General features: G+C 39.3%; 1 protein-coding gene and 1 long non-coding RNA gene across 8 annotated transcripts in view; one reads left to right on the top strand and one right to left on the bottom strand.

Annotated features, from left to right (window-relative positions):
- Positions 1-11,513: 11,513 nt before the first annotated feature.
- SFMBT2 (Scm like with four mbt domains 2) overlaps positions 11,514-20,609 on the bottom strand; it is a 148,627-nt gene continuing 139,531 nt past the window's right edge. For 6 of the 7 annotated variants that reach the window (XM_072147425.1, XM_072147427.1, XM_072147429.1 and 3 more), the window contains 4 exons: positions 20,179-20,345; positions 18,885-19,127; positions 18,556-18,684; positions 11,514-16,881 (listed from right to left, as the gene is read on the bottom strand). In XM_072147425.1, the coding sequence (XP_072003526.1) occupies positions 16,741-16,881; positions 18,556-18,684; positions 18,885-19,127; positions 20,179-20,345 (680 nt within the window). In that variant the 3' untranslated portion in view covers positions 11,514-16,740. Of the gene's footprint in view, positions 16,882-18,555; positions 18,685-18,884; positions 19,128-20,135; positions 20,346-20,609 lie in introns of those variants that run through there. The other variant, XM_072147430.1, reaches the window with a different exon arrangement.
- LOC140127118 (uncharacterized) lies at positions 16,260-19,016 on the top strand. Its single transcript, XR_011854956.1, has 3 exons — positions 16,260-16,392; positions 17,239-17,325; positions 18,902-19,016. It is a non-coding gene; the product is annotated as an uncharacterized lncRNA (long non-coding RNA).

The raw sequence follows: 20,609 nt of genomic DNA, 5'->3' as shown, positions 1-20,609 counted from the left end.
CCATAAAGATTTCAGAAGGATTAAACTAATTTCAGTTTGGTATGAAATGGCAATTTATATTTGTATATTGTTTTTATTCACATACAAGTAAATTTTAATTTTAAAATTTTAAAGTTTAACCCTTTACCCCAAACCGGCATGATAGGATGTCTGCAAGTGGTGTATTGAGAGGGCTCACAGGCTGAGCCCTCTCCATATAGACCAGTTTGTTGCATATTGTAGCAAACTCCCAGCATTTCCGAAAACTGATACAAAAGTAAATAAACAATTAAAAAATGCTATCAACGCATCCCAAAATTTCCTATCTATCAATATATAAAAATGTTTTTTCCCGGCGTTGAACTCACAGAAAATAGCACCCAAATGTCCAAAATGCCACTTTTTTGTAATTTTGTTTTTTTAAATAAAAAGTGATCAAAAGGTTGTACAGTCACCCAAATCGTATCAATGCAAACGCTGTCAAATCGTACAACCTTATACACCTCCATACACCAAAGTATAAAAAAAAGGTTATTCATATTTAAAGGAGGGGAACAAAAAAAAAAAGCACCGGGAAGGAGTAAATTAAAGAAAGCCATTTATGGAAAGGCCCTGTACAGTTATAACTCCAGGTATCCTGTGTATTCAATTGTTTTACTTTCATGAAAACAGATGATGAAATATTTATAGCAAGACCTGTCCACTTCCTCGACTCTATTAGCGAGGATAAAATTGCATGTGTCAGGCCTGCACCACCATGTGAGAATGAAGTATAGAAGGTGACAACATATAGAGGAGCTGAAAGGAACAGAGCAGTGATGTAAGACACAAGAGCTACTCATGGATCCTGTGAGTTTAATGAAGAATGACTGTGTGAAACATTATCTCCACAAACTGCAAGATTGTTTTATCTGTACAGCCACAAGGTAATTCACTTGCTTTCCAATCAGTTACTTATGTGCTTACGTATTGGCAGAAGCCAATGATTACCTACTGAGCCTAAGCAGTACAAAGTGATAAAATATTTATCTGCAACTATAGTTCTTTAAAATGTTTTGAAATGTTTTATGAAAATAAAAAAAACAAGTTATAAAACCTAAATTTCTTCCTTCACAATAAAGTTTAAATGAAAAAATTGGTAAAAAGACATGTTTCGTTGTGTCTGCATCTGTAATGACCTGAGCAATACAACTGTCAATATTTATCCCACAAAGTGAACTCTGGAAAACAATGTAACAATTGATGGTTTTGTCCGTCTGTATTGCAAAATTCTATTAAAAATAATCAAAAAGTCACAGGTTTTCCCAAAAGGAATTTAAAAGGACAGGTTTAACAGCAAAAAAGTGCAATGTGTGTTGGTGTGGTTTCATCTAAACTCTGCAGTCTCATAACTAAACAGAAAAACTATTTATGTGTATGGCAAAATAAAAAAAAATATGAAGGATATTTATCTGGTTATTCACTGAGCAAAAACGGATATATAAGATAAAACATAACTTTTATTGTGGCGTCTAAAACAAAATTGGGAGGGACAAACCAATCTAAAATCCAGCCACAGTCATATATTTCTCTTGACTTGGCTCTATAGAGTTAATGGAGTCTAAGCTCGGTGTAGAACACTGTCGAGGTAACACCTAAATGTGCAATATAACAGAATTGATGATCCACTGTATTAGACTTCCATTCCTCCTAGAAGTGTGTTTGGTTGAGCAGACAACAACACTGAATGTGCATGCACTTAGCCACACTGCTGGTGAGTACTGAGTTGGGAATATCGACTATATGTCAGTCTTGTCTGGTTACAACACCAACCCTGGACGACTAGATTGTCGTCCAGGGTTGGTGTTGTAACCAGACAAGACTGACATATAGTCGATATTCCCAACTCAGTACTCACCAGCAGTGTGGCTAAGTGCATGCACATTCAGTGTTGTTGTCTGCTCAACCAAACACACTTCTAGGAGGAATGGAAGTCTAATACAGTGGATCATCAATTCTGTTATATTGCACATTTAGGTGTTACCTCGACAGTGTTCTACACCGAGCTTAGACTCCATTAACTCTATAGAGCCAAGTCAAGAGAAATATATGACTGTGGCTGGATTTTAGATTGGTTTGTCCCTCCCAATTTTGTTTTAGACGCCACAATAAAAGTTATGTTTTATCTTATATATCCGTTTTTGCTCAGTGAATAATTGTTCAAAATTCTAAAACGGCATTTGACATCGATTTATTCTGTGACACGTTTGGATATTTATCTGGGCTTGTACATCAGTTTTTTGTCATACAAGCCTTTAAATAATCACAATTCCTGGAAATTGTCATCTCCACACAAAGTGGGCATGGAGTGAAGGGGGTTGTGCAGGTGGAGGAGTTGGTTGGCACACCTGTGCACCAGCTATTACCTGCGGACATTCATACAACGCACCCATATGAGCATTAAGTCACTGCGATCAGCGTCCGATATATTGGACACAGAGCGCTAACAGGTTAAAAAGTCAGAAGGTGCACAAGAGGAGGCTCTCACTCTGAGGGGGCAGCTAGTTGGGTAACATGTAGAAGGCGGGGTAGAGGGAAGAGTTGTAGAGAGTCTAGTCCTGATCTGGTGCACCCCAATAAGTTTGCCAGGCTGGAGGATGAGGGGGATATCAGCTCTGGGGTAGCAATGCTGCAGAAAGATGTGGCCGCTAGCAACCAGGGGAATGTGTGCTCCAGTAAGAAGGGTAATGGGAGCAGAGGCAAGGTCAGACAGGTGCTGGTAGTGGGAGATTCGATTATTAGGGGAACACACAGGGCAATCTGTCACAAAGATCGTGCATACCGAACAGTGTGTTGTTTGCCGGGAGCTCGGGTTCAGCATGTTGCGGATCGGGTTGATGGATTACTGGGAGGGGCTGGTGAGGAACCAGCGGTCATGGTCCACATTGGCACTAATGACAAAGTAACAGGTAGGTGGAAGGTCCTTAAAAATGATTTCAGAGATTTAGGCCATAAGCTCAGGGCAAGGACCTCAAAGGTAATTTTCTCCGAAATACTGCCTGTACCACGTGCCACACCAGAAAGGCAGCGGGAGATCAAGGAGGTAAATAAGTGGCTCAAAAGTTGGTGTAGAAAGGAGGGGTTTGGGTTCATGGATAACTGGGCTGACTTTTCTGTGGGCTACAGGCTCTACAGTAGGGATGGGCTGCACCTCAATGGGGAGGGGGCCGCTGTTTTAGGGGAAAAAATGGCTAGAAGGTTGGAGGAGTGTTTAAACTAGAGACCTGGGGGGAGGGCAACTACACTTGTGCAGGGCAAATAGACGGTGTACATAGAGAGCTGGGAAGAGCCATAGTCCATGGGGGAGGAAGGGGGGCTGGAATGAGATTGGGGAATAAGGACAAAAGGAATACGGACAGGGAAAACCATATAAAGTGTATGTACACAAATGCCAGAAGCCTCACAAACAAAATGGAGGAACTGGAACTCTTGATGTTGGAACGGAAATATGATATAGTGGGTATCAGCGAGACATGGCTGGACAGTAGCTATGACTGGGCTGTTACTATAGATGGTTATAGTCTTTTTAGAAAGGATTGTATAAATAAAAAAGGGGGAGGGGTTTGTTTATATGTGAATTCTTGCCTCAAGCCCGTCTTGCGAGATGACATCAGTAACGCAAATGTGGAGTCCCTATGGGTTGAGATAAGAGGAGGGAAAAAGAATAATAAAATATTACTAGGGGTTTGTTATAAGGCTCCAAATATAATGGAGGCAGCAGAGGAAATGCTGATAAGTGAAATGGATGCGGCTTCAAAGCATGGTGAAGTACTTATCATGGGGGACTTCAATTACCCAGATATTGACTGGGGGGCAGAAACCTGCAGGTCCTTCAAAGGTAGCAGGTTCTTGTCAACAACAAGAGACAATTACCTGTCGCAACTAGTCCTGGAGCCAACAAGAGGGGGGGCACTGCTGGACCTTATCCTTACCAACAGACCTGATAGGGTATCAAAACTACAGGTTGGGGGGAACCTGGGGAATAGTGATCATAATATCATTGATTTTGTATTACGCTTTACTAAGAGCGTTAGTGAAGGGGCAACCAACACTCTAAACTTCAGGAGGGCAAATTTTCATCAACTAAGGGAAGACCTAAAAGGCATAGACTGGGATAATGCTCTCAAAGACAAAAGCCCCCCCAAAAAATGGGACTTTTTCTCATATATTCTGAAAAAGTCCTGTGAGAAACACATACCTTATGGGAAAAAGCATAAAAGGAACAAGAAAAACCCTATGTGGCTAACTAGTCTTGTAAGGAAAGCAATAAGCGAGAAAGATAAAGCGTTTAAGGTGCTAAAACGTGAAGGTAGCGATGAGGCATTACAGGATTATAGAGAGAAAAATAAATCCTGTAAAAAACAGATAAAGGCCGCAAAAATAGAGACTGAAAGAAATATTGCCAGGGAGAGCAAAAATAATCCCAAATTATTTTTCAAGTATATAAATGATAAGAAACTAAAAACAGAGAGTGTGGGTCCCCTTAGAAATAACATGGGGGTCATGGTGGAAGGAGATGAGGAAAGGGCCAATCTACTGAATGTCGCCTTCTCAACTGTCTTTACCCAGGAAAATCCCCTGGTGGAAGACACAATGAGGAATAATGTAAATTCTTTTTATAATGTCAACAGTTTAACCCAGGAAGAGGTACGGCGCCGCCTCGCAACCACTAAGATAGATAAATCACCTGGGCCAGATGGCATACACCCCCGGGTTCTGCATGAATTATGTACGGTGATAGACAGACCGTTATTTTTAATATTTGAAGATTCACTGAGGACTGGTTATGTTCCACAGGAATGGCGCATAGCAAATGTGGTACCAATATACAAAAAAGGATCAAATAGCGATCCTGGAAACTACAGACCCGTAAGTCTAACTGCTGTGGTGGGGAAAATATTTGAGGGGTTTATTAGAGATGCTATCCTGGAGTATCTCACTGTGCACAACCTTATAACCCAGCGTCAGCATGGGTTTATGAGAGATCGGTCCTGTCAGACTAATCTGGTTTCTACGAGGAGGTAAGTTCAAGACTGGATCTGAGGGACGCTGTGGATGTTGTATATCTGGACTTTTCAAAGGCATTTGACACCGTGCCACATAAAAGGTTGGTATATAAAATGAGACTGCTGGGAATAGGAGAAAATCTGTGTATCTGGGTAAGTAATTGGCTTAGTGATAGAAAACAGAGGGTGGTCATTAATGGCACATTCTCAGATTGGGTTGATGTTACCAGTGGAGTGCCACAGGGGTCAGTATTGGGGCCACTTCTTTTTAATATTTTTATTAATGACCTTGTAGTGGGTTTACACAGTCAAGTTTCAATATTTGCAGATGATACTAAGCTGTGTAAAGTAATAAATACTGAGGTCGATAGTTTAGCATTACAGAGGGATTTGTGGAAGCTTGAGGGATGGGCAGAGAAATGGTTGATGAGGTTTAATGTAGATAAATGTAAAGTTATGCACTTGGGCCATGGAAACAAAAAGTATAATTATGTTCTAAACGGTCAATTACTTAGTAAAACTGAAGCTGAAAAGGACTTGGGCGTATTGGTGGATGGTAAACTTAATTTTAGTGACCAGAGCCAGGCGGCTGCTGCTAAAGCAAATAAAATAATGGGATGTATCAAGAGAGGAATAGATTCTCATGATAAAGACATAATTCTGCCCTTATACAAATCCCTGGTCAGACCACACATGGAATATTGTGTACAGTTTTGGGCACCAGTATATAAAAAGGATATAGTAGAGCTGGAACGGGTGCAGAGGAGAGCAACCAGGATTATTAGGGGAATGGGGGGACTAGAATACAATGACAGATTACAAAATTTGGGATTATTCAGTTTAGAAAAAAGACGACTGAGGGGAGACCTCATTACAATGTACAAATACCTGAACGGACAGTACAAGGATCTCTCCAAAGATCTTTTTATACCTCGGCCTGTGACCAGGACAAGGGGGCATCCTCTACGCCTAGAGGAGAGGCGATTCTACCATCACCATAGACAAAGGTTCTTTACTGTAAGAGCAGTGAGACTATGGAACTCTCTGCCGCAGGAGGTTGTTATGGCCGACTCTATGTACATGTTCAAGAGAGGCCTGGATGACTTTCTGGAGAGAAAAAATATCACGGGTTATGGGGATAAAACATTTATTTAATTCTTGAAGGTTGGACTTGATGGACTTGCGTCTCCTTCCAGCCTTATATACTATGATACTATGATACTCTCTCTGCTCCTGGGAAAACCTTATATATGAATTGCCAATTGCTGTGCTGTGGTTGCGAAGCGTACAGTAGGTACAGTTTCTTGGTAGTGAGTAGTATTGTATAGTTAGTGGCCAGACAGCCTAGGATTTTAGTTATGTATTGTTTTGTTTTGCCGTTGTTCCTGTTTGAAAGAAGATAATAAAACTGGTTGCGGCCAGTTGCACTCAACTTGTCTGGAGTGGACTGTGACTGTGATGTGCCACAAAGTGCTTGTCTATCCCAGGAGACGGCGATCCCAGAGCTAATCCCGGTACTCTACATACTGAAAATCAGGGAAATGACAAAATATGTTTGAAAATCCCATCATTTTCCAGTATAAATCTACACTGAACATTCAATACTATTACACATTGCATGTAGCTAGCTGAGAACACTATTGGTGATATGCGGTTGCAGAGCGCGCATGTTTCTGCTCAAGAGACCAAGGAGCACTGCTATCCCAATTTTAGTTTTGCTTTGGGGTCTCCAGTATAGTAGGTCTGCTCTGGAGGTCTCCAGTCTGCTTTGGGGGGATCTCCAGTGTTATTGTCTGGTTTCTATACTGTATTTGTAGTCTACTCTGGGGTCTGTATTAGTAACTGTACAAATGCAGTATTTGGCTTCTGGGATGGCATTTTGTGATGTGCTGTGTTTGCTGGTTATAAGTGTGGCCCCTAATAGACGAGCGGAATGACAATGTGGCCCTCGGACCGATAAAGGTTGTGCACCCCTGTGGTCATGTATAAGATTATCTTTAATGCTGATCTATAAAATAAGTGGTGGACAAATCAAATATCATATATGATGAATATGTCCATGTCCTTCCCCCTCTTTCCGACCTCTAACACTTATATATAAAGATGGCATAATGTCCACTCAAGTAACTAATACACAAAAAAAATGACAAAGTAAATGTAACATAAATGTAATATGTAATAAATGGTGATATAATACCTATTACCAAACATGAAAAATGCTTCTAAACAGTGAGAACTAGTCACACCTTCTGAAATGGGCACAGAGTCTTACACAGGTTGTGTATATAAGCCAGGATGAAGTGTGCCCTTGCAGGATTGGTTTCTTGCTTCTAAAAAGGGCAGTAAATGGTTTGGCATGGTGACAACATTAACACAAATAAGATTATAAATTACTCTGAAAAACAGTAATCTGTTCACACTACAAAATGACTTTAAAAGTTAAGCTTTTATTTTAATGAGAGTTTCCTGAAAAGTAGCATTGAGCATTGTACCTGATCCACATTAAACTTCTCACTTTTTCCACTGTTTTCTGTGCATTCAGTCAATTAAGTGTTGTGGTTTATGACCTATTATCAAGATATTTGTCAGTCTTTACTATCCCTGATAATGTAGAACAAAGTTGTGTTGAAAATATTACCCTGTTGTATGAGACTATTTTGCATCCCAGAATGGAACTAACAATAACAAAAGTCTTCATGTTAAATAAAGTTGCACAATTTGTGTTGGTTGGCTTAATAGGCTTTATACTACAAAACCTGTCATGTTGTGCATCATGTCTGGGCCGCAGGCAGCATGATGCAACATACTATGAGAATATCTGAGCAGGTTGAAGTTTTATGGGAAAGGCTCCAGTATAACATATTATATTGCTGTAAGTGGGTTTTCACTACCGATTGCCTCTTCAGCAGCAGGGTACATTTACTGCTGTATGGTTTTCCATGTTCTTCTCACTCCAAGTGTTTGACTATTGGCTTGTTCTCTAACTTTCATCTAATATCTTTTATGTACTACTCCAGCTCATCAGTGACCCATGATCCCCAACTGTCTATCTCAACCCTACCGCTTGAATCTTATCCAGTCTCATACTCTGCCATGACCCTGGCCGTCCACAACTCTCTTGCCTAACCCTTCAGTGTTCTACATTGCTGTCTCCTGATCAGGTACAAACTCAAAAGGCAGTGGCTTTGGCATCCCATGATAACACCCACAGAAGTGGTCACCCTGACTAAAATGCAGGGTGGATCAACAAAGCTGGTCGTTACATTTATTCTCATTGGTCCATGGTGTACTATAGTTAATCCATTAGCCTTTAGCCATATCAGTGATGGCCAACTGTCTCTTCAAGCTAAAATGGGGAAGGTTGACAAAACCAAAAAAGAATAATTGCTGGAATAGCAGAGATATAAATGAATTCATTTTTGCTAAATTTGCTCTAAAAAAACTACTGTATGTATTCATTTGCTCAGCTTCTCCTAAAAAACTACAATCAAAAAATAAAACCAATGCCTCATGCCCACAAATATGATTTAGAACCGTGTGCTAGTCCATTTTTACAGTGGCTAGCTCTTGTCCCTATTTGTGTTCTTCTGTATGGGGGTTGTACACAGTATTTTAACCCCCTGCACCGAGTCATCACAGCAGTGATCAAGTCCTTTTCAGGGTTGTGAATTTCTCACTTCTATAGCTCAGTATTCAGGCACTGCCACATGACACCACAAATACTTTCAAGAAGAAATATGCATGTAGTCAACAGGAAATCAGCTGCAAAAAGACATGTTCCTCAGAAGACTAGTGATTAACCAGCTGCTGCAAGACTTTCAAAGGCCTATTTGTCCCACCACAAAGAAGACGGTTTTGAAGAGATGAGAAGATCTTAGTGCATAGCTAATTTTTGCTGAGTGAAATCTTTTCATGTGTCATCATTTTTCATCTCGTGTGATTTTGCACTGTGTAACATTATTTGGGTACAATCAGCATAGGGTACATTTCTATCCACACACTTTATATCTAAAGTATCAGTGGACAACCCTTGCTAAAAGGGTGGGGGTAGTAATAAGGGTATGAAATCAACCATTTTCCCATTCAAACTCCTTAGACAAGCAGAACTCTGAATTTACATAATAGAGTGAATTCAAATAGGACAGGATTACAGGATGCCATCTTACCAAAACAAAATTAGAAAATGATTGCCCTCCTTCCGGCTATGTAATACAGATGAGCTGTGAGGCAGCAGAACACACAGGGTGATGGAAAAGACTTCCTGGGGGTAAACTGGACCACTCACCACCATCCATGACACTGAACCATTCAATACTATTGTATTGCAATCCACAGAAGAATTTTTATACAACTATTAAGCTATGCCACATGTAAACATGTGATCAACATGGCCAGGCCCAAAACCGTTTTTTCCACTCTCTAACACAAGGGAACAGGTTCCTTAATTTCACTTTCTTTGAACCTTTAGATGGTTATATAATCTAATTAGACAACGGCATCTAAAAGGGTTAATGACCCATGATTGGACTTGGGTAAAGCAGGTGAGCAGGGCTTCAGTTACATACTATGGCTCCAGGTCTCTCTGTAGTGCAACTAATATTGAAACTCTATCAAGCAAGGCTACACCACTGATGGCAAAATTATGCACATTAGATACTCAGCGTGCAAAATGGTCTACTACAAGCCCAAGTCCTTTAGATCCACCAGAATATTATATACTGAGGACCTTTAACCACCTTTACGACTTTCTGATTCCAGTGCAGTTAAACGTTTTGCTCTGCTACCTCACCGACTTTGAGCAATCAATGGCAACAGTTTTCAGACCTGAGAGTCTCACTACTGTTTAATTAGTCTCTTTCCAAAACCGCCATTGAGCCTTCAGCCCTCACTATACATACTTAATCTTACTGTAGCAGCCCTTTTTCAGATGAGGTGTAGTTTCCAAAATGGGTTCACATATTTTGGTTTCTTTTATTTTGCAATTATCAGCCAATGCTGTGTAAAGCTTCAAAGTAGGCCTCAAGTGCATGGCGGTCATGAATCCCAGAGCCTTAGAGTAGGGCTGCATGCAGGCTGTTTCTGAAATGTAAATTTCTGAGTTTCACTTCTGATTTATTTTAGCTGTTGTGAAACAATTAAAGTATTAAGCTTCCTAAATGCTGCTTTGACTTTAGAGGTAAAGTGTTTAAAGTGGCTTAATAGACAATATGGGGAATTTGCTAAAGCCTCTTTATATTGCAATTACTCCTTTAAAAACACTTTTGGAAAGCAGCTTGAAATTTTGCTGAGTTGCTGTTATATTTGAAAGCCTTCTTAAACTACCGTATTTTTCGGACTATAAGGCGCACAAAAAATCTTTATATTTTCTCAGAAATCAAAGGTGTGCCTTATAGTCCAGTGCACCTTATATGAAAACAGCTGCCTTGAACAGGTCATTCATCCCTATAATCAGGTGCAACTTATAATCCGGTGCACCTTATATATAAACCTAGACATTTTAACAGGCATTTATTGATGGTGAGCCTTATAATCCAGTGCGCCATATAGTCCGAAAAATATGGTAAACACTTTGGACAAGGGACATTTAAGAATGATGTGAACATAAAGCAGCCATATAGTAATATTACCATATACACTTGAGTATAAGCCGAGATTTTCAGCACCATTTTTTTTATACTCGAGTATATAAAAAAATAAAGTTAGTACTCACCCTCTGGTGCTGACTCCCATTGTCCCCCCACGGCACATCTCTGGGTTCCCAACGGGCTGGCAGATACACATCTATGCGATCTGCCGCCACACAAACTATAATGCGGCAGTGTCGCCACCTGCTGAATCCATAGTTTCTGTGCCAGCATATTACATAAACGTGCATCTATTGGCCCAGCTGGGAACCCAGAAATGTGCCGCCAGGGAGAAGAAGATGCTGGAGGGTGAGTACTAAGTTTATTTTTTTAAGGAGGCTCTATGCTGGACATTATATTAATGGGGCACTCTGCTGGACATTTTATTAATAGGAGGGGCTGCTGGGGACATTTCATTCATGAGGGGAGACTACTGGACCTTTTATTGATGAGGAGAAACTACTGGACCTTTTATTGATGAGGGGAGACTACTGGACATTTTATTAGAGAGTAGCAGATCTAAGACAGATCTATCAGTTAGCTAAAGGGTAGGGTATCATACTGCTCCTCTTCTTCTTGCTGCTTCTCTTCTTGTAATGGATATATATATATAAAAGGTAGGCAGCACTGCAAAGATATAAAGTTGAAAAACCGTTTAGTTTTAATACATCTTAAATAAGTGATATTTTTCCAACTTTATACCTTTGAGCCCAACAGTCCAGATACGTCCAGATAAGCATGTATATGTGTATATATATCTATATAGATATCTATATATATATATATCTATATATATATATATATGTGTGTGTGTGTCATTAAATCAGCTGATGTAATATCCAGCAATACAAAGCAAACCATGGAATATTTTAATAGCACTTTATTAACATGGTGGTTTACAAGTCTTTCAAGTACAAAGGGTTGGCTTTAATACAAATTAAAATAAATCTCTGTAAATAGATTTTACTTATATACAAGGAAAATGTATGTACATAATACAGAAAAAACACAATTGCATGCCCTTGTCCAAAAAGAAAGATGAAAATCATTATGGCATATTTTACATTGTATTCTATATGACGGCTAACTCTAACACATGGCTGCATTCATTAATATTAGCTAGCACGCAGTGTATTATATCCCTATACGTGGCACTTACTGATCTTATCACTTCATTAAGTATTATAAACACGAAAACATATGCAATTCGATCTATTTAGATATATTGTCAAATAGATGCTCGTACCCCCTAAAACAACATAAAAGCAGGACAAATTCCATCAAGTAACAAAAGTCTAAAATTTGTATTTGGTAGAAAACTTCAATTGATTTAAGTGAATGGGCCAAAGCTGCAAAGTGTCAATCTATAGAATAAACCAATGCCTGGGTTAAAGTAAACTTTGATGAGCAGAACTGACCACCTTAGCACCAAAGTCTCTTCAGAAGGCTGCCTGCTGGGGGTGTCCCCTTCCATACGATTGTGGATAGCCCCACAATTTAGAAGGCCAGCCTAACACAAAGCAAGAATCTGAATCATGCAGCCAGGCAGTCTATGGAAATCAGGGTGGGAAGAAACAATTAAGTTGCCATTTACCAATTTAAAGTTTAATTGTATTCATCTCAAAATATAATGAAGATGAAATGACAATATCAAATATTTTACACAAGGATGGCAATGTAATAAGAATAAATACCCTGTCACATTATGAAGCTAGTTATGCAAAAAATATATAAGCACATTATTGGAAACATGGATTCATTCTCTAATTTCTGTTCAAAATAGACATAAGACATTCCGCAAATAAAGCAATATATCCGTAAGGCCTCATGCACACAACTGTGAACATTCCCCTGTTTGCGGCCTGTTTCGGCTGCTCACCCATGGGAGGCCAGGCACGCCACAGCACGGGCAGGAATAAGCTCTGCTCTATAATCTGCGGCATGGATTATGTGGAAATGTATCAAATCACACTAGCATTATTCAATATTACCTTACCCTGATAATCAAACACAATAAATGGTTCATTGACATTTCAATGTAGTTTGAGAAAAAAAAAGTAAAACAGATTTGTCGACATTTAACTTAATAAATTCTGGAGCCTTTCAGGTCCACCCTAAAGGTTAAGCCATTGAAGCTTATCTTAAATAATGTTCTAGTTAAGGTAACAACTGGGCTGTTACTTTCACTTTCTAGAACATCCGTTACAGAATAAACGTGAGCTCAGCAGGTCACAACAATACTAAAAGGAGTCTTCTAAATTCAAGAACAAAACCTGTTGTTATGCGCCGGTTTTACTCCTTTAGTCTAACAACATTAAGCTTTGCAGCCACTGTATTGTATTTTATTAAGTAAAACAGTGCTCTATATCTTAGCGATTTTTCCCCACCTTTGAGGTTTTATGCCAATTATGCTAATGACCCAGCAGGGCTCTGTGGGGCATAATCAGAGAGCTCCATGCTCTGGATCCACCTGCTGCTACACTGCTTCATCCTCCCCTTGCATTTCCCCCGTCCTTCTGCCTGATATTGTCTCACACAATAGGAGGGGGAAGTGCTCCTGCACAGTGTAAAACGCTGTGAGGTTACTGCAAAGAGGGGCTCTGATAACATCCCCAGAGCCCTTCTGGCCCAATAGCATAATATTTACAGTGTTTTGTAAAGGAAGGAGGCCAGGGATAACAAATATAAAAAGATTACCACAGTCACAAGCAAAGCTTCCTCGATCACTACCTAAGGGCTTCCAGATAATATTCTTTGTTTTGTAAATGGTCCTACATCAATTATATATATTTTAGATTAAAAAGACAACTTAGGGCATATCATAAGGTGCTTAATTCTATTCTTTAAGGACTGTTAGAGATTAGCAGAGGTCCAGTTTTTGTACTGAAATGTTATGATGATAACTATTATCCAGTGAGAGGTGAGGTGTTTTATCCAGACACATGCTTCTGCTTACTATTAAGGATCCCTGTAACACAAAGTACTGAGTCTTTTCTGAGAACAAAAACTTTTTAAGAGTGCATAGAGGGCATGAAAGTTTAGTGGGGCTCTAAATTTTCTGACTCCTGAGATGTAGATATGGGACTGCACCTAAAGATGTACATTGGAGCCAATCTTCTTTAATATGGGGAATATCCAGTATACATAGAATTCCACCAGTTATGGTAGTACCATTACTAAAAGTAAACAGCTTATTTAAAATCTATTTTTGGACTTCACTGTGGTGTAAAGAAACAACACAAACAGATATTAAAGTGTCTGCATTTGTTATAAATTATCCAACCGATAAGCTTGATGAAAATGGCCAGCTCCTATTTATTCCTCAGGAAACATGAGTACAGGTAACACATATTACATAACTACAAAGAGGCTACTGGGGAGTGGAGTAGCCAGAGCTACACTACGCCCCAGTAGCCTCTTGCGTTCCACCTACCAATCCATCTTCAGAGCGTAGCTCCTGGTAGCTGCGTGCACTTGTCTCTGCCCATGAGCAGAATGCAGGCCGCCGGATGCACAGAACCCAGAAGAGAATATATTATTCTCCCATTATACTCTGGACTGGTGAGAATGAGTTGAATCTTCTTTTTAGAACAGAATTGCATGCTTGTATGTATATAAGTCTACCGCATATAGGATTTATATGTTTTGGTATAATCTAAGTGTGTGGGTTAGAGCATTGCATGTGTATGTTTACAGATATGTGCATTTGTGTATGTATGAATGTATATATATGTACGGCTTAAAGATTATTTGTACTGTGATAGCCAGTGGTTAAATAGATGAGATTTGAGAGTCCTTGGTTGTTGACCTTTACACCAAAAAAGAACAGAGAATGGCCTGTGTAACACTTTTGCAGAACTGACTGCAAAATTGAACATTTTAAAGGGAACCTGTCACCAGGGACCTCGTTTTCACTGAAGACAGGTTGCAAAAGTCCATTATATCTGCAGTGCAAGCCCTCACGTCCCATGATGCTTTAAGTTCTTTTTATGAAGTAACTCATAGTTCTATGCCTTTCTGCTTTCTCTAAGCATTTGCATTACATTATAATTGTGTGGTATAACTTACCTTGCACCCTGATGGAATTTTCTGTGTAGTCCTAGGGGCCAGGCTTTGCTTTGGATGTATTTCAAAAAACAACAAGTGACTTGTCTGTGTTGCAGACTTTTGGCCCCCACATTTGTGCTCCTCCCCCAAAGACGTCAGCTCACCAGCTATACACATATAGGCATATGATAAATGGCCCCCACTGTGTCCATTTGTATATAAATTTGTGTTCTATTCAGATATTGTCTTTTACCATGCTGGAGAAGAGTCCTGAGTAGTCTCAAAAGCTTGCAACTAACAGTATCATTTTTAGTTAGCCAATAACAACTGAGGTACCAACAACTGAGGACTCTCAGATTTCATATGTATTATTGTATGTGTATTTGTGCATGTGTATTATATTAGAACACTCTCATGAGGAATACCTTTGCCATACGAGGCAGTCCCCGGGATACGTACAAGATAGGATCCTTGGGTTTGTTCTTAAGTTGAATTTGTATGTAAGTTGAGAAACTGTATATTTTATAGAATCTAAACAAAACATTTTTTTTGCCACAGTTACAATTGGAGTTTCAACAATTTTTGCTTTAATTGGACCAAGGATTATCAATAAAGCTTTATTACAGACACCTTGATCAGTGTAGCCTTGGACTAAAGTAAAGCATCCAGAGAGCTTCACCAAAGGTCACAGTGGTCAGAGGGGTCCGTCTTTAACTAGGGGTCGTCTGTAAGTCGGGTGTCCTTAAGTAGGAGACCGCCTGTATTAACAGGATATGTCATAAATGTGTAATAGATCCTAGCACCTCTTATGGAACCTGCGCCCAGTGCCAGATCAGGTGCCGCCTAAACCCACTGGCTACTGAGAACAGAAAGAGGTGGCCACATTGTGAGGCTTTCCCGTTATTATAACCACTCTCACTTGCGGATTTCAGAATTTCTTGGCAGTGGATATACACAACATGGGTTGCCACAACTCCAGTCACCTTTTTACATGGTAAAGAGGTCCCTGAACCCATTCTAAGCATAGATGTGTTTCCCAAAGGTGGGGCCAGTGTATATTAGACATAACCTGTGGATATACCAGATCTGTCTGTAATGGGAACATATTACGTGAATATATAAAGGTGAGCTACACCTAATTCATATTGGTCCCCTTGATTTCTCTTTGCATCCCAGTTACCTATTTTCTACATTTTAATCTTGTTTATTCTAACCTCATTGTATTTCGCAAGCATCATCACATATTCAAGGCAGACGGTGTAGTTATAGTAAAAATGAAACAATTTTGAAAACATGTATATGCAATAGGCAGTAAAATTTATGTAGCACTACAGGAAAACAGATATAAAAATGACTTGCTTCATAGCTATGCCGAAAGAAAGCGAACACAAGCCAGCAAGGATAAGAGTCACATATTTCTCATACTTTCCACCTGTCACCCTGTAGCATTGTAATAGCAGTGTTAGCAATTAAAACAGTTTCCATCTTGACCTTATTACGTGCCTCCTGTTAGTGCATCAATATATCAGACACATATATCTGCCTATCTAGCCTGACTGTACAACTCAATGGCTGTTTAACTGCAAGTGAAGTCTCCTGCAATTTATTACTCTGCAAAGAAGAATAGGCCTCTCCTGCAATGAAAGGCTTCATCTTCTCCAGATTGGTATTAAAATGACAAGAAGCAACAATAGACAGTGAGCTACTATATCAAAGCCTTAATTTAAGCCACAGATCACGGTATAAACAAACACACGCTTTCAATATGAAAGAATATTACATGTTTTGCTAAAAAAATCAGACATGGCGACATATGTCTTTATAATGGACAAAACAGACAAAATCTTTCTTTAGTTTGTTTCCTGTGGTTTTCTTAGCTACGATTGGGCATAGCTACATTAAAAAATGACTGCAATATCTACATATGCTTACAAATGTGGAAAAATCTTTTAAGCTTAATTTTACACTTTTTTTTAAATCCTTTTTTTTCACCTTAACAATAAATTTAAGTCAGAAATAGCAAAACATATCAAATATCATAGGAATCAGTTGGCATATTGTGCATAGAAAGCCACTTTGACTCTCTCTATTTGGTGGCAGAGCTTGATGGCAGGGCCTAGTTTAAGTTCCATACAGTCTTGGACTGTGGGAAGAGTCAGTAGTAAGAATGCTTGTCCATCAATGTCCTATAAAAACACAAAATGTCAGGTTTAAGCATACCATATATATGTAGATATATAAAGCAGGTACACTTACAACCCCATCAATACAAAGATACATTTTACATCCATATGCCTTTTGGTGGTCAAACTAGAAATAATTCTTAAAGGGATGCTGTCAGCAGAAATGGACCTAATAAACCACTACCAGCATGTTATCATAAACCTGATGTGCTTGATAACATACCGATGGAGGTTTATTAACTCCATTTCAGCAGACAGCTTCCTTTATGTTTTGTAGTTCATCAAGTATTACACTAAACATGGAAAAAAATATATAAAAGTTTAAGCTAAATAATAACAATTATTATGCCTCTTAAGCAGAAAAACACAACAAATAGCATGTGGAGCAACTTCAAAAATGGTTCTACCACAGTCTGAAGAACAGAATGCAAGCCTCAGTAGCTCTTGGTATGTAGGACAACTTTGCCCATTACTTTAATTTCCATTGTCCAACAGTTTCTTTGCTATCCTCCTCTAGAGGGGACGGGCTGCTGCTCCCTGCTCACTGTCTTAATCTATTTGCTGTATTACATAAAGGGAACCTGTCACAAGGGACCTCATTTTCACTAAAGACAGGTTGCAAAAGCCCATTACAGCTACATTGTAAATATGTCTTTCTGCTTTCTCTAAGCATTTGCATTTCAATTGTGTGTTATAACTTGCCTTGCACCCTGGCAGAATCCTCTGTGTAGTCCCAGGGGTCAGGCCTTGGTTTGGATGTATTTCAGAAAACAACATGTGATTTGTCCCTTGCTGCAGACTACCCATCTCTTGGTCCCCATCGTTATGCTCCTGCACAGCTCCTCCCTCTCCCACTGATGACAGCTCACCAGGCTGTGAGCTCTGTAGAAGCAGGAGGGACGAGCTGTACAGGAGTACAAAGGTGGGGGCCAAGAGCTGAGCAGTCTGCAGCACAGACAAGTTATGTGTTGTTTTTTGAAATGCATCCAAACCAAAGCCCAACCCCTAGCAGAAAGGTATATTTGCAATGCAGCTGTAATGGGCTTTTGCAACCTGTCTTTAGTGAAAATGAGGTCCCTGGTAACAGATTCCCTTAACGCATCATTGGAAGTGAGGGCTTATAATTCATTCAGCTTTAAGGCAATGACATGTAGAGGTTAGTCTCTGCCCACTTCACTACTGCTGTGGAAGATTTCTGACATGTAGCTTCACAATAGTAAATACCATAACTCTGAAAAGAAAAGCATGGACAGCACATTATGGGCATCATTATGTTTGTTTTGAAAGAGGAAATCTTATATGGCAATTTGAAAAAAAATATTATGAAATTGGAGTTACACTTTAATTCTGAGTGCAGCATATTTTGCCTGATTTTAGTCCCCATTTTGTGGTCCTGAAACTTGACGGTCATTCATTCCTACCAATATTTATGTCAGGAATGTTCACAGTAGAAATCAGTGACTGCCAGGAATTGAAATAAATAAATCCATATAGACAGATTTTCTGTCTGGGCATCTGCAACAACAGCTGCAGATCTATATTTTTGATAATTGTACATTTTGTAAAATAAAGAAACCTGAACATTGAAGAGACAGCCTTGTTAAGCTTCAATATTTCAGTAATTAATTGGAAGTTCTAGAACACATTGCATACATTTGTAGGAAGTATTCATTATACCTGTTCTTGAAAGATTTTTGCTAGCGAAGCACAATCCGTAGATTTAATAAATTTCACAACATCTGTTACTGTCCACTCCAAGGGGTTACTTTCTAAGACTAGACATTCCTCTTCCTCTTGCTTTGTCTCCTTTAGAAACAAAATTATGAGATGTAAACATATATTTACCCAAAAAATCATTTTGGGTTGTGGATATGTAAAGAAATAACTTTTTAGAACATAAGATTGCTTTTGACCTGCCATTGTGTGAGAACAATGACCTTTCACATTGTATGGAATTGCCAAATATCTTATAAAAAAATACGAGTTTAGGTACAATAAAAACGTACATCTTTCTGACTTGCAGCGTGGACCTCTTCAGCATAAGAAAAGGAACGTGTTTTCCGAACTCTTCTTGCCCTCTCCACTATAGGGGCTCTTTCAGATGCAATGCTATTTCTAAGTGCTGCTGCTCTCCTTGGACGTGTAGAAGGAACTTCAACAGAGGAAGTGTCAGTATGATCATCCCGTACTTCAGAACTTGTCTCCTCACTGCCCGTATCGTCTTCAAGGACATCATCTTCTACGCTCTCCTATTTACACAGGACAATTGTTTTATTAACACAACATTGCAGATAACATGTACTAATTGGCGAAAAGAATATCATCTAAATTAATAATAAATTCCTACTGTGAAGACAAAATTATCTCGTGATACTAGTTTCAAAGGCACAAATAGCATATTTATGTTTAGTTTTGCCCGGCATATGTTTTCCAATTTTTTGCATTCTTTTCAAGGACAGTTGCTGTGTCCAGATCTTTATCAGCGTTTACTAGTAAATTATAAAATCACATTTGTTTTGTTTGTAGTCCTTAATTTTGTTTTCACAATGCTGTAATGTGTTTCATATGTTTATCTCTATAAACTTCTCAATGTAAATAAAAGACCCCCCCCCAAATCTACAACAATGTCTGGCCTGGAAAATTTGCCACATAAATATGTGTGTCTTGAGTGAATTAAGTCTTAAAGTGGTTCACTGTGTCATTTTTTATTTTCTCTTATCCATGGGGAAACTTTATCAAAATGTATCAAAAAGTGTCATTATTTACAGACACCAGAAGGAGGATTGTCATCACTGTATTTATCGGGCTGCCAGTTGCGCAGCGTTTATCCTACGCCAGGCAGGGCCTGGTCGTAGAAAAAGACGCAGCTGGCGACTTTTCACGTATGAAAAGTCGCCGGCAGCAGCGAGTGCGCAGGCGCGGGGACAGTAACGCCCCGCGCCGGCCCACTCCCGTCCGGCCGCGCCCCCCCTTCACGCCCCACTGGCGTGAAGGTGGCGGATTGGGGAAAATAATCGCAAAAGCTAGCAATAAGCTAGCATTTGCGATTATTTCAGGGCCTCTGCGCCACTGGCGGTGCGCAGAGGTCCTGATAAATATCCCCCTATGTGTATAGTGTGCTGTCAACATTTCTGTTCTAAGGGAAATTCAAAGCATCAGAGGAAGGAGAGCTTGGAGTCTCTAGAAATTGGTAAGTATACATCTCACCCCCCATTTATAATCAAGAGCATTCTCTAAAACAAAGAAAACCCCTTTACCATTAATTCACTTCTTTTGTGAATATTCCTTTATTTTCCATACCTCAGAGCCAACTGGGCTAACCTCAACTACCGATGTGCGTCTTTTCTTTTGTACAAAAATGGATTTCCTCCTTTTTCTACGTCTTGTTGGTTTGGCCTGGGTATTGTCAGCTGTGTGTTCCCATATTGGAGGCTTAGCAATCTTTTTTCGCTTTCCATAATAATAAGCTGTAGAAAAAATAAATAAAAAGCAATTCATCTCCTAGAAAACTTTTTAGTAGGAAAAAAAACCCTTAATATTATTAAGTCTAGTCAGTCTTTTCTTATACTATGTACTGGGCACAGCAGTTGTCTTACAGCCTTTCTTAGGAGAGACTTCTATGCAAATACAGTATTCCAGGATAAGAACAGAAAAATGATGTCTCCAGTGCTACCTTAAATAGGGCAGCTTCTTATATATCAATGCATGACTTTCAAGAATCCTAGGAGATA

The sequence above is a fragment of the Engystomops pustulosus genome, chromosome 4, assembly GCF_040894005.1.
Source record: "Engystomops pustulosus chromosome 4, aEngPut4.maternal, whole genome shotgun sequence".
NCBI classification, from domain to species: domain Eukaryota; kingdom Metazoa; phylum Chordata; class Amphibia; order Anura; family Leptodactylidae; genus Engystomops; species Engystomops pustulosus.
This window is presented reverse-complemented; position numbering and strand designations above follow the sequence as displayed.